Source organism: Bos mutus, chromosome 7 (assembly GCF_027580195.1).
Source record: "Bos mutus isolate GX-2022 chromosome 7, NWIPB_WYAK_1.1, whole genome shotgun sequence".
NCBI classification, from domain to species: Eukaryota; Metazoa; Chordata; class Mammalia; order Artiodactyla; family Bovidae; genus Bos; species Bos mutus.
This window is the reverse complement of record NC_091623.1, coordinates 49342652-49354108: the sequence shown is the minus strand read 5'-3', so window position 1 is coordinate 49354108 and position 11457 is coordinate 49342652. Positions and strand designations below refer to the sequence as shown.

Here is an 11457-nt window from a genome sequence, read left to right as displayed (position 1 = left end):
TTACAAAGCGTTTGAATACAAAATGCCACAGTGTAGTAGGATTGTGCCGTTCACAGTAACATACAGGATTTATATGTAAAGAAATTCATTCTCCAGTCTCTGGAGGGGATGTCATCAGGGAATGGTGAATTCCAGGGAAGAACATCTTCTTTCACCAGACAAGGGAAAGCCTGGGACTGTGCCATGCTCTCATTTGGACATAAAGGCAAGTAAAGAGCTGGGCGGACACTGAGGCTAACGCCTAACATGTTTCTGCCTCCGATGGTTAATCCAGGCTTGTCCCAGTAACAGCACTGCCCCTTGTCAGCAGCTGGTTCAGCAATGGCCGTATGACCCAGCCTGGGGCGGGAGTCAGCTGGTCCATCTGGGAGAGGTGAGGACCCCTGCATGTGCTTCGGTCATCTTGCTACCTGGTTGAGCTCTGGAGCTGTCGTGCCTGCAGACCTCCTGCATTTCCTTATGGTCTAAGTGGGCTGTGAAACTTGTGTCCAGGGGCATCTTAAGGGACCCAGAGGCATTTCTCAGATGAGAAGCTTGGAACAAATGTCCCCCTTGACCTGTGTGAGAGGCCAGACACAGGTCTAGACCCTGATCCCAGGAGACTCAGAGCATCACTATTTGCCACACCCAGCGTCACCTTGAAAAGTCTTGGGACCTTCTGCCTCTCTGCTAGGTGGAGCACACATGGATAGTCAGAGGTGCGCACTGAGCTTTCTCCTTCCCCAGCTCTTGATTGCATAGATTGAGCCTGAGCCTCCAGCTTCCGTCTCCAGTGTAAAAGTATTGACTGAGCCTAGATCCCCAAGCCTCCAAACTTCAAGCACTTTGCTTTTCACTTCTAGGCAGAACCCACTGCAATGGAGGTGGGACTCCTCTGTGTAGAACATGGCAATGAAAAAAAATTGACCTGGACACAATCTCCATTTCCTCTTTTGTCTGACACAGATCCCTGTCAGTGTATGTGTTGGGCGGGATGCTCAAGAAACTGCAAGAACTACACCCCTAAAGGCCACCTGGCTGGCATGTTCTGTTTAATTAGCATTCCCCTGACATATTGCTTACCAAGGCTGCTCCCAGCCAGAACTCTGCCTGTGCGTCTGACGGGGCCATTGCACCCGCTGTTTGCCAATAGCAGAGGGGGGTAGAACTGCTCTCTTCAGAGGCCCTTCGACAAGGTCGCCAAGTCCTCACGGCTTGTTATGCTCGGCATACGGGTCCCCGGAGGGCTAGAAGAGTCTAGATCTTGCCCCACAAGCCCTAGGATCTTGCCTGTCGGACGCAGGAGAAGGAGCTCTCACTACTTCCATCTGCTTGCAGCCTGCAGTATGGGCATGGCCTGCCAAGGATGGTGACCTCGGCAAAGGGCAGAAGCACTTCTGGTTTTTGTGTGGCCGCCAGGGGACAGGAACGGCTCTGATGAAGTCTGTCCTGGTGCATGTGACCCGGAAGTCAGAGGCGGGCTGAGAGCCTTGCTTCTCTTCAGGCCAAAGGGGCACTGCTCCCACCAGACAGCTGGGGCAGGCAACCATTGGAGTAGAGACATTAAGTTCCTTGCTTAATGTCTCTACTCCAAGGCAAGCACTGTGATTTGTGATACCCAAAATGACCAGAAAAAGTCCCCATTTCTTTCCGTACCTCATGTTGGGAAGATTTTAAAGGGATTGGAGGGCTCGAGCTCACTCTGAGCTGTTCTCACCCTTTGTCCACAACATGGGGCTGTTCTAGATCAGGGGTGCAATTCCAGTTCTTCAGGGATCAGACTGGACACAACTGTGAGCAAAAAGCAGGTATCGGACAGCAGGGAGTGGTGGGGATGGTCAAGTAGGAGAGTGCAAGCCAGACCGAAGGCCACTCAAGTTCAGCTGGAGTCAAACACACAGGATATGCACTTAGTAAGAGGTCTAACTGGACTGGATCTAGACTGGATAAGCAGACTTCAACGAAGAACCACTGTGCATTCCTCTGTTCCCCTTTCACCCAGAGGAGAAGAGGGGAACAGAAGGAGAGGCAACGACCTCAGTTCTGGCAGCATTTTCCAGGAGGAGAAAGACCTGAGCATGGAGGTTTGAAGAAGTAGGGGTGATCTTTTCTATTTTTGAACTGAGGACAAGTGATCAGGAAGCTGGGATGAGTCCACAAGAGCTCAAGGATTCATCCATAAATTTTGATGCGTCTGTGCTTGGTTCTTCCACTCAGCCTAGACAGGTGTCATTGTGGGGACTAAAGGATGGGTTGGTTAAGGGTAGTGGTCTGCCTTCGAGGAGTCTCTGTCGGGGTGGAGCCCCAAGAGGCTTGGGGTGATGTGGGAGGAATAGTTGCCAGGAGTGACTCAGGAGTGTCAGAGAGACAAAGCTGCTTGCCAAAAAGATATTCTAGAGCTGATTTTTCAAAGTGCACAAGATAAGTTAGCTACGTGGACCCGTTAGAAAATATCAACTCGCAAGGTGAAAGAGTCATTCATTTTCAATTCTCCCTTCATGCTCTGATCACATCAAAGGAAAGGGCTTTGCTTCTGCTGGTCTGTCTTACCACTTTTTCAACACTTGTTAATCATCTTCAGTCTCAATGCCTTTTGCAGGCAGTAGTATTTAGACTTTGATAACAGCTTTTTGTTTCATATATTTATTTTTGGCAGTTTTCTTTGACTTATGGCAAGATTTTGGCTTTCCCATGTACAGTATGATTTAAAGTATCCTTTAAAAACTAAAGTACAGGATTAAGTACAGTATAAAGAAATAATGGTGGTGGTGGAAGGATTATGGTAACGACCATAAACCTGGCAGGGAAGTGAGTGAGGTGATAGAACGTCACCCTCATCAAGTAGGTGATGCTGCTGCTTGGGTCTCATTCATCTTTTCAGGAGGATGAAAGCACAAAAACCACACGGGAAATGAGTGGAAGAGAGTCATGGGTTCCAAGACAGCACCTAGCTGAACCCAACTCTGGGCTGCTTGGCTTCCTCCGCCTTCAGGACTTGACCCATGCTGTTTCTTACGGGAAGTCCTCCAGGATACCTGGCTCTTTCCTCATACACTGATCTCCATCCACTTTCTCTGGAAGCATCAGAGGTCACAAAAGTGGACGACTGTTGGGGGTAAGGGAAGGACACCTACAGCAAACTGCAGAGCATTTGCTTCATTTTATCACTGATAAGTAGAAATGCAGGCCCAGTGTGGTCTCACTTTCCAATTTCTCAAGAGAAGTCAAAAGTTTAAAATTTTAGGTGAAATGTCACCGGTTTAAACACTGACAACAAATGGTCACCATACCTGGGGGCTGGATGCTGTGGTGGGCACCCTCAGGTGACACAGAGAGAAGCTTCCATGTGAAGATGACCGTCAAGCTGCAGTGCTCATACACCCAGGTCCTGGAAATGATGGAACTAAGGATATGAAACCACAGCTAAAGCAAGTTCCCCAAGTCACATGTTTTCCCCGTAAGACTGGGCCCTTCTGGTGGGCATGGAGGGATCTGAGTCATCAGGCCCCGCCTGGCCAAGCCAACCCCAAAGCCCTGGCCACTCAGGCTGGGGGCAGGGTGAATAAGAAACTCCAAAGGGACAGGTGTCTCCCCTTCAGGGACTTGAGGCAGGGGTCACACAGCAGAGGTGTTCCCATAGACACGTTTGGAAGTGAGTTCCTGGGCAGGATGGGGGTGGGGAGGTCATTGTGCCTGGGGACAGTAGACACGGTAGGATGGTGACTCCAGGCAGCGAAAGGATGAGGAGTCCAGCTGGGGATGGGCTTCGACTGCAAACTGGCTCCAGGCTGCAGAGGGACGCCTTGGAGGCTGAGTTGGAAACGGTGGGCAGAGTGTGGAGAGGCTATTTCAGGCAGAGCCTGGGTGAGTGCAAAGACCAGACTTCGAGAAGCCCATGCAGGACTCAGGACAGGTGAGGGAGGCAACCTGTGAGGTCTAGCGGGCAGAGCCCAGGTCTACGAGGAGGAGACTGTGCTCGCAGGCTGCAGTGGAGGGTTGGGGAGGAAGAGTACAGGGTGTGTGGGGAGACCTTAAGGCAAAGAGCAACTGGGGACTGAGGGAGCCTTGCCTCTCTCTGGAAGGGTAAAAGTTGGTCTTTGGGGAGGCCCCTGTGGTGCACACCCCCTCCTGGAAAACTCTTCCAGTCCCTGGAGTCTCCATCTGGTCAAAAGGCCTGTCTCAGACCCACAGTAATCAGGCCTCTCCGCCCACCCGAGGGCGCACAGAGAGGGGCCATCTCTTGCGCCCCGAGACCGACGGCTGGGACCCGGGGGCCCCGAGTCCTCTTTGGGCGGGGAACTTGCTCCTCCGAGGTGGCGCGCCACGAGTGCGCTGGGCGCGTCGAAGGTGGCCGGCCGCGGGGCTCCCCCGACCCGACCCGCGGCGCTTCTCTGCCGCCGCCTCGGGGTGTCTCTGCTTCGCTACGAGCCGGGAACCGCGGCGGCGACGGCGCGAGGAGGGGAGCGGGCGGCGGCGGCGGCCGCCGCGCCAAGAAGCGCCGGGTCACCGCAGGCTGAGGCGCCCGCCGTCCCCGCCCTCCCCCTCGCGCGCCTTCTCCTCCCTCCCGCCTCCCTCGCTCGCGCTCCTTCCCTCTCCCCGCCTCCCCTCCGCGCTCCCCCGCCCTCCCCTCCGCGCCTCGCCTCCTCCGCCCCGCGCCCTGCGGTGCTGCAGCTGCGGGCGGCTCCAGCTGCCCCAGATGTGGGCTGGGCGGCGCGCGGGGAACTTTCGCGCCGGCTGCGAGTGCGGGGCCCCGGCTGTGGTCCGGCTGCCATGGATCCGCCGGCGGGAGCCGCCGGCCGCCTGCTCTGCCCCGCGCTGTTGCTGCTCCTGCTGCTGCCGCTGCCCGCGGACGCCCGGCTCGCCGCCGCCGCCGCCGACCCCCCAGGTAGGTGCGGCCGAGTCCCCACGCCTCGCGACCCCAGTCGGCCGGGTTCCGCCCCGCGCGCCCCACCGCCCCCTCCCCAGGCGGCGTCCGGCTCGACTTGGGCAAACTCCGCGCGCCCCGCCCGGGGCCAAGTTGGCCAACTTCGGGGCCGGGTTGGTCGGGCAGGGGGCGCCCTGCGGCGCACCCGGGAATCTCGGGCCGGGGGGAGCCCCGGAGCGCTCGCGGCTCCCGGGACGCCGAGCGTGGAGACAGAGGGCCGGGAAAGCCCAGCGGCGACGAGCGCAGCATCAGCACCAGCGGGTCCGGGGGAGCCAGGGCGAGGCGGCGCCCCGGCTCGCGTCCGGAGACGCTCGGGAGCAGTCGGGTGCAGAGCGCGCCGCCTTGGGCCTTGAGGATTGGTTGGGGCGCCCCGGAGGGGATCCTCGAAGATCGGAGGGACCCGGCTCCACCCCTCCCTGTTCTCGGGCACGCGGGGGAGGCGGCCGGCAACGGGCTAACCTGGAGCTGTACGCGGAGGACAGGCCGCCGGTGCCGGGGGGAGCCGAGTCCTCGCAGCTCCGGAGGCGAGCGGTGAGGGCAGTCGCGCGGCGGGGACTGCTGAGAGGTAGAAGCGCACGGGTAGGGAACCAACCGGGAATGGCTTCAGAGCAGCCCCCTGTCCTGCCAAGGACGGTAGGTTCAAGGGGCGGGGGACGGCCTGACCGGGCCCGCCCCTGGGGAACTGCGAGGAGCTGAGGAACCCCAACTTGGAACGGGGCAGGGGGCAGAGCTCTTGGTTGGGAGGGCCCCAGAAGGGTCGACCGGAGGTCGGAGGAGCGCCAGCGTGGTAGCCCCGTTAACGCCCCTTCCCGATTGGAAGAAGGCCGGGGAGGTGCAGGCTAGTTTCTGGGGGATGCCTAGTGGAACGCCCTTCCCTTCGCCATGGGGCGGGGTTTGGGAGGATGCTGTGCTCGGTGGCGGGGCCCTGGGGCTTCCCGGTCTCGGCTGGTCTAACGCCCCTTCCCTTTGCAGGCGGGCCCCAGGGGCACGGAGCCGAGCGCATCCTGGCGGTGCCGGTGCGCACTGACGCCCAGGGCCGCTTGGTGTCCCACGTGGTGTCGGCGGCGACGGCCCCAGCTGGGGTGCGGACCCGCAGGGCCGCCCCTGCCCAGATACCGGGGCTCTCTGGAGGCAGCGAGGAGGACCCCGGTGGCCGCCTCTTCTACAATGTTACGGTGTTTGGCCGAGACCTGCACCTGCGGCTGCGGCCCAACGCCCGCCTCGTGGCGCCTGGGGCCACGGTGGAGTGGCAGGGAGAATCGGGTGCCACCCGCGTGGAGCCCCTGCTTGGGACCTGCCTCTACGTCGGAGACGTCGCGGGCCTGGCTGAATCCTCCTCCGTGGCGCTCAGCAACTGCGATGGGCTGGTGAGTACGCGCTTCTCTCCCTTCTGTCTGTCCACTGCTCTCACGCGGGCTTTGGAAGCCGGTTATCTGGGGGTCTGCTGGGAGGGCAAGGCCTGTACTGAGGACCTTCTCTGCACCCCTTGTGCTTAGGGACCACCGAAGGGGTTGGCTGGAAGGCAGGTTGTTTTGACTGGCCCAAGAGGGTGATTTACGCAGGGGGAGGGCCACATTTCCAAAGTATTTAGCAAGTAGCCAAGTGTGGTCCCCCTTAAGCCTACAGGAACTGGTTTTCCTTTTGCATTCAGGTGTGTGTATATCTCGGTGAGTGCATGCATCTGCACACGTGTTTTGGCATGGGTGCTAGTATCTAAGTACATGTGCACTTGTGTGAACATGTGACCGTGTTCTTGTGTCTTGTGCGTGTGTGTATTCACAGGTTTTTGCTCATTTGTATGTCAGTGTCTGTTCAGTGTGTTGCTGTGCATTGTAGCACGTGTGATATGTGTGTGAGGGGGCACGTATGCAGGTGGGTGGTTTTTTTGTTTCTGTGTGTGCAGGTGGTGCCAGCCCAGCGAACAGGCAATGGTGCTGAAATGCCCAGTTATCCCTCTGCCCCCTGGCTGATTTTTTATGCTGTGGTTTCCTGTTGGATTTCAGCTGGTTATTTGAAAAGTTAGTTTTCTCTCTCTATTTTGAGCCAAGCGGAGCATTTGGAAATGCAGTCTCTGGTGCCCCCGGGCAGCCCCTGAAGGACAGGAGAGGCTGGGGAGAGGGACCCTTCTGGGACTGGCTGGGCCCCTCAGTGTGACCAGAGCTCTGGGAAGTTCTCCTGCTTCCAGGAGCCTAGAGGGACCATGGCTTTGCATAAGAGAGCCTTGGAGGAAGCCTGGATCAATGCTTAGGGAGGAGGCTGACATTGGCAGTGCTCTGTCTGGCCACCCCGGGGCCTGGCACATGGCAGAAGCCACTGCAGTTTTCTATTTTGGATTGGCTGTGTGGTGGTCAGGCTGGCTGTGCTGGCCAGACATCTGAAGCCGCCCACCATGGGTTCCGCTGTAATTACTACTCAGGGGACTCCTGCTCGGAGCAAGTGGCCTCTCTCCCAGCCCTGGTGGCCCCCAAGCCCCCCGTCCTCAGGCTTGCCCTGCAAGTTGCAGAGCCAGCAATTACACAGAACCCCACAACCGGTGGTGTTCTTTTTATGGACACACAGGAAATGTCACTTGTTGCTTCGGAAAATCACTGCCTTTGGCTGGATTTAGTTGGAACCCAGACGTATTGCAAACAACCGTGAATGTCCTTGGAATAGCTGGGTAACATGGTGCAGCCCTTTATATTCTGTTGCCTCTGAGGATATCCCAGACTTCATAAGTGTGTCTTGTTTTTACGCTGGAGGTGAATTTCCTAAATGAAAGGAAATTGGTGTTGGGGGCTCGGAATGGGGGTGGTGGTGGCCTGAGCTGGGGTGGGGGAGTTGACATGGAAGTGGTCTGTTGTTAGTTGCTCAGTCGTGTCCAACTCTTTGTGACCCCATGGACTGTAGCCTGCCGGGCTCCTCTGTCCATGGGATTTCCCCCGCAAGAATACTGGAGTGGGTTGCATTTCCTCAGTCTGTTGTTGAGCAACTCCTGTGTGCTGAGTAATTCTTGATGGAAAGCATTTCAGAGAGGCTTTGTTCATGTATCATTCATTCATCTGTTCATTCTGTGGTTTGTTTTTTCAGCCAGTACTTCCAAGCACAGTTGTCTGCTGTGCTGGTCAGAGATGTAGCTGGCCTGGTGCCCGCCCCCGCTGCTCCCCCCCGGGGCACCGTGCTCAGCTAACAGTCTGGGGCCCACTCTGGTCAGGGCTTGGAAAGCATGCTCTTGGGGGCTCTTTGAGCATGAGTTGCCAGGGGGCAAAGGCCCAGAGGGAAGAGCATATGCAGAGAAGTACCAGGTGTGAATTGGCTTGATCAGAACAGGCGCAGTGAGATGTCACATGTACGGGACACACACCAGCAGAAGTGCAAGAGACAACTGGAGAGCAGACTGGAGCTGAAAGGGGCTGGAGTCTGCCAGCGTGGCCTTGAATGTGGTCAGTGAAAATGGCTTTGAGACAGTGGAGCAGCATCATTAGTTCTTCTTTCCTTGTCCTTCTTTCTTTTTGGTGTGTGAATGTCCTGATTTGATATCACTTAATTCCTTAACTAGTTAAGTCCCACTGTGTATCACTGATGGGCCGATTGCAAAGCGCCTAGGGTTTAAACATCATGTTTCTGGTCCACAGCAGCCCTGTAGTGGGAGGGATTCTTCATCCCTCATTTACAGATGGGCAGCTGAGGCTCTGGGAGATTGAGTGGCTTGCCCAAGGCCACACTGTCTGTGGTGGTAGGAGTCTGGCCTGGTTCTGTCCAGCCCCTTCTGCCAGGGTGCTTCCAAGTCTGGGCAAGTAGAAGCGCTTGATATGTGGTGGTAGAACTCTACTCACTCCCGAGCCATTCCCTCATGGTCCTGCATGCATTTCAGCAGCCATGCTGCACAGTACCCCTTCCTCTGAGCCTGCTCTTCCTTCATAGATAGTGAAACACACAGAAGCAGGTGTGCCAGGCTGCAGTGTCTGTGTAGATCCTCAGGGATCTTGTTACAATTCAGATTCTGAGTCAGCATGTCTAGGGTAGGGTTCAAGGTTCTGCGTTTCTAATGAACTACCAGGCTGATGCTCCTGGGGTTTGGGACTGCCCTTTGAGAAGCAAAGTATCACACCCTAATTTCTGCAAAGGAGTTCTATAGGATCACACCACAAGTTTCTCTGAGCAAATGCGGTTCAATGGACAACTGGTGTGGGAAACGCTGCAACTTGCTTTCAACCTGGGAGATTCAGGGAGGCTCATTGTGATCTCTGAGAAGCTCTGTAATAAAGAAACCTCTTGAACTTCATGTATTGTAGCACTTCCCATGCAGATGAGGCCATCAACCTCTTCTTTGCAGGAACCCCAGGAATGTGCATTCCTGGAAGACAAGTGGAAAAACCATGAAGCAGGGTCACAGCAGGCAGCTGGCAGCTCACAGCTTAGGTTGAGGTGCTTAGGTGCTTAGGTGGGATGAGCCTCTCCCCAGAGCCATAGGCCTTTTCACACCTGTTGGCCTGCTTCTGGCCTGGGACACACATTTACTCATCTACTTGCTTGGTGCTGAGTTTGTTTCTCTGCCTTAAAGGAAGGCAGTAGTAGCTCTGGTTTCTGTGGACAGCAGTCTCCTTTTCTGTTTAGCACGAGGGGATTCTTATGGTCAGGATCCTTTTAGTCATGAGTGAAGGAAACACAAGTCAGACCATTGAAACAGAAAAGGGAAGTTAGTGGCTCTTACGATGCTCTGCCTTCAGGCCTGGCTGGATCCAGGTGCTCCTCCCGCGTTGCCTCTCTGCCTCCACCTTTTTATGTATTGGCTTTGTTCTCAGGTGGAGTCCTTCTGTGGTAAGTCAAGGGGCGCAGTGGTGCTGGCTGATAATCTTTCTCTGATAATTCTGGCTGACTCCTGGGCAGCACTCTATTCAGGCTGGGGTCAGATGCTCCCATGAGAAACAGAACATGAGGTTTGTAGAACCCGGTGGATGGAGAGTGCAAGGGGTGTTGCTCCCTAGAATGACATGAGGTGAGGGCCTGGGCTGGCCAAGGTGACGATTCTAGCTGAGTCAGGTAGAGGTGTAGATTCAAGAAATGCCACATGCTTCATGTTGTTGTTCAGTCACTCAGTCGTGTCTGACTCTCTGCAACCCCATGGACTGTAGCACGCCAGGCTTTCCTGTCCTTCACCATCTCCTGGAGCCTGCTCAAACTCATGTCCATCGAGTCGGTGATGCCATCCAACCGTCTCATCCTCTGTCGTCCCCTCCTCCACCTGCCCTCAATTTTTCCCAGCATCAGGGTCTTTTCCAATGAGTTGGCTTTTTGCATTAGCTGGCCAAAGTGTTGGAGCTTCAGCTTCAGCATCAGTCCTTCCAATGAATATTTAGGGTTGATTTCCTGTAGGATTGACTGGTTTGATCTTCTTGCAGTCCAAGGGACTCTCAAGAGTCTTCCCAACACCACAGTTCAAAAGCGTCAATTCTTTGGTGCTCAGCTTTCTTTATGGTGCAACTCTCACATCCATACGTGACCACTGGAAAAGCCACATGCTTCATAAGACACACCGTACATTTTATTTACAGAGAGGTTGGTAGGTGTAGTTTCCAGGTTCTCTTATAGCCACTAGGTAGATATTGTTCATCATATTCTCAGGGGAAGGTTAACATTTGCCTTTTCACAATGAGTGAGAAAATGATGCTTAACAAAGGATACTTGTATATCTCATTGCTATGGAAGAATTCTCTAGTACCTCTCAGGCCACATGATATGTAATTCCATGTCATTTTTACATGCTCACTAAAGACTCATGAGAAGCCTGTTGATAAAAAAATAATAACAGAACGTCGGTTTACTGTGCCCATGTTATGTGTCAGGCTTTCCGTTGAGCACCTTATGCTATATCACCTTGATTAATCCTCACCACCCCCTATACTGTGTGACTGATATTATTCCCATTTTACAGATGAATTAACTGAGATAGCCTGCTTCAGGCTTTGTGGGTCTGTATTTAAATACATGTCTATTTGGTTCTAAGACCGTGCTTACTACATGTTATTGCCTTTATTGCATGCCAAAATAAAATAAAATAAAGCAATGCATTTCTTTAAAACATTTCCTACCTCTTCTAGTCAGCTCCCGAAGACCTTCTTGGTCCGCAGCACTGCCTGTCGTTGGCGTCAGTGAGTGGGAGCTGGGGGTAGGTCTGGTGGCCAGGTGGCTTCGTGACTTGCGGCTGACATGCTCTGGCTGCACCCCTTTCAGGCGGCCCGAGTCCCTGTGGGGAGGTAACGGCAGCGGAGACTCCAGTGGGATGGGAGTGCCCTGCCGCACCTCTGTCTCCTCCATGCACTGCTGCTCAGGGGGACTTCTCTGGCCTGGCGTCTCTGGTTGGCAAGGCCATCGGTGGGAATGTCTATGGGCTGGGCAGCGACTCTGAGGGGCATGATCAAGGCCTGCGGCCTTGTGGGCTGGGGCTCCCCTGCTGGGCTGCTATGCCGGCCAGGCCCCTGCTCTGTAGAGTCTTGATGGGCGTTGAAAGTCACTGAGGGCCACAGAGAGAGAGAGGTCGTTTGCTGGCCTAAGGGATGGAATTGAGTTTAATT

General features: G+C 55.2%; 1 protein-coding gene across 1 annotated transcript in view; it reads left to right on the top strand.

Moving 5' to 3' along the window:
• Nucleotides 1–4595: 4595 nt before the first annotated feature.
• ADAMTS2 (ADAM metallopeptidase with thrombospondin type 1 motif 2) overlaps nt 4596–11457 on the top strand; it is a 246255-nt gene continuing 239393 nt past the window's right edge. Inside the window, exons 1-2 of the mRNA XM_070373478.1 lie at nt 4596–4864; nt 5876–6270. Coding sequence (XP_070229579.1) covers nt 4750–4864; nt 5876–6270 — 510 coding nt within the window. The 5' untranslated portion in view covers nt 4596–4749. The remainder of the gene's footprint in view (nt 4865–5875; nt 6271–11457) is intronic.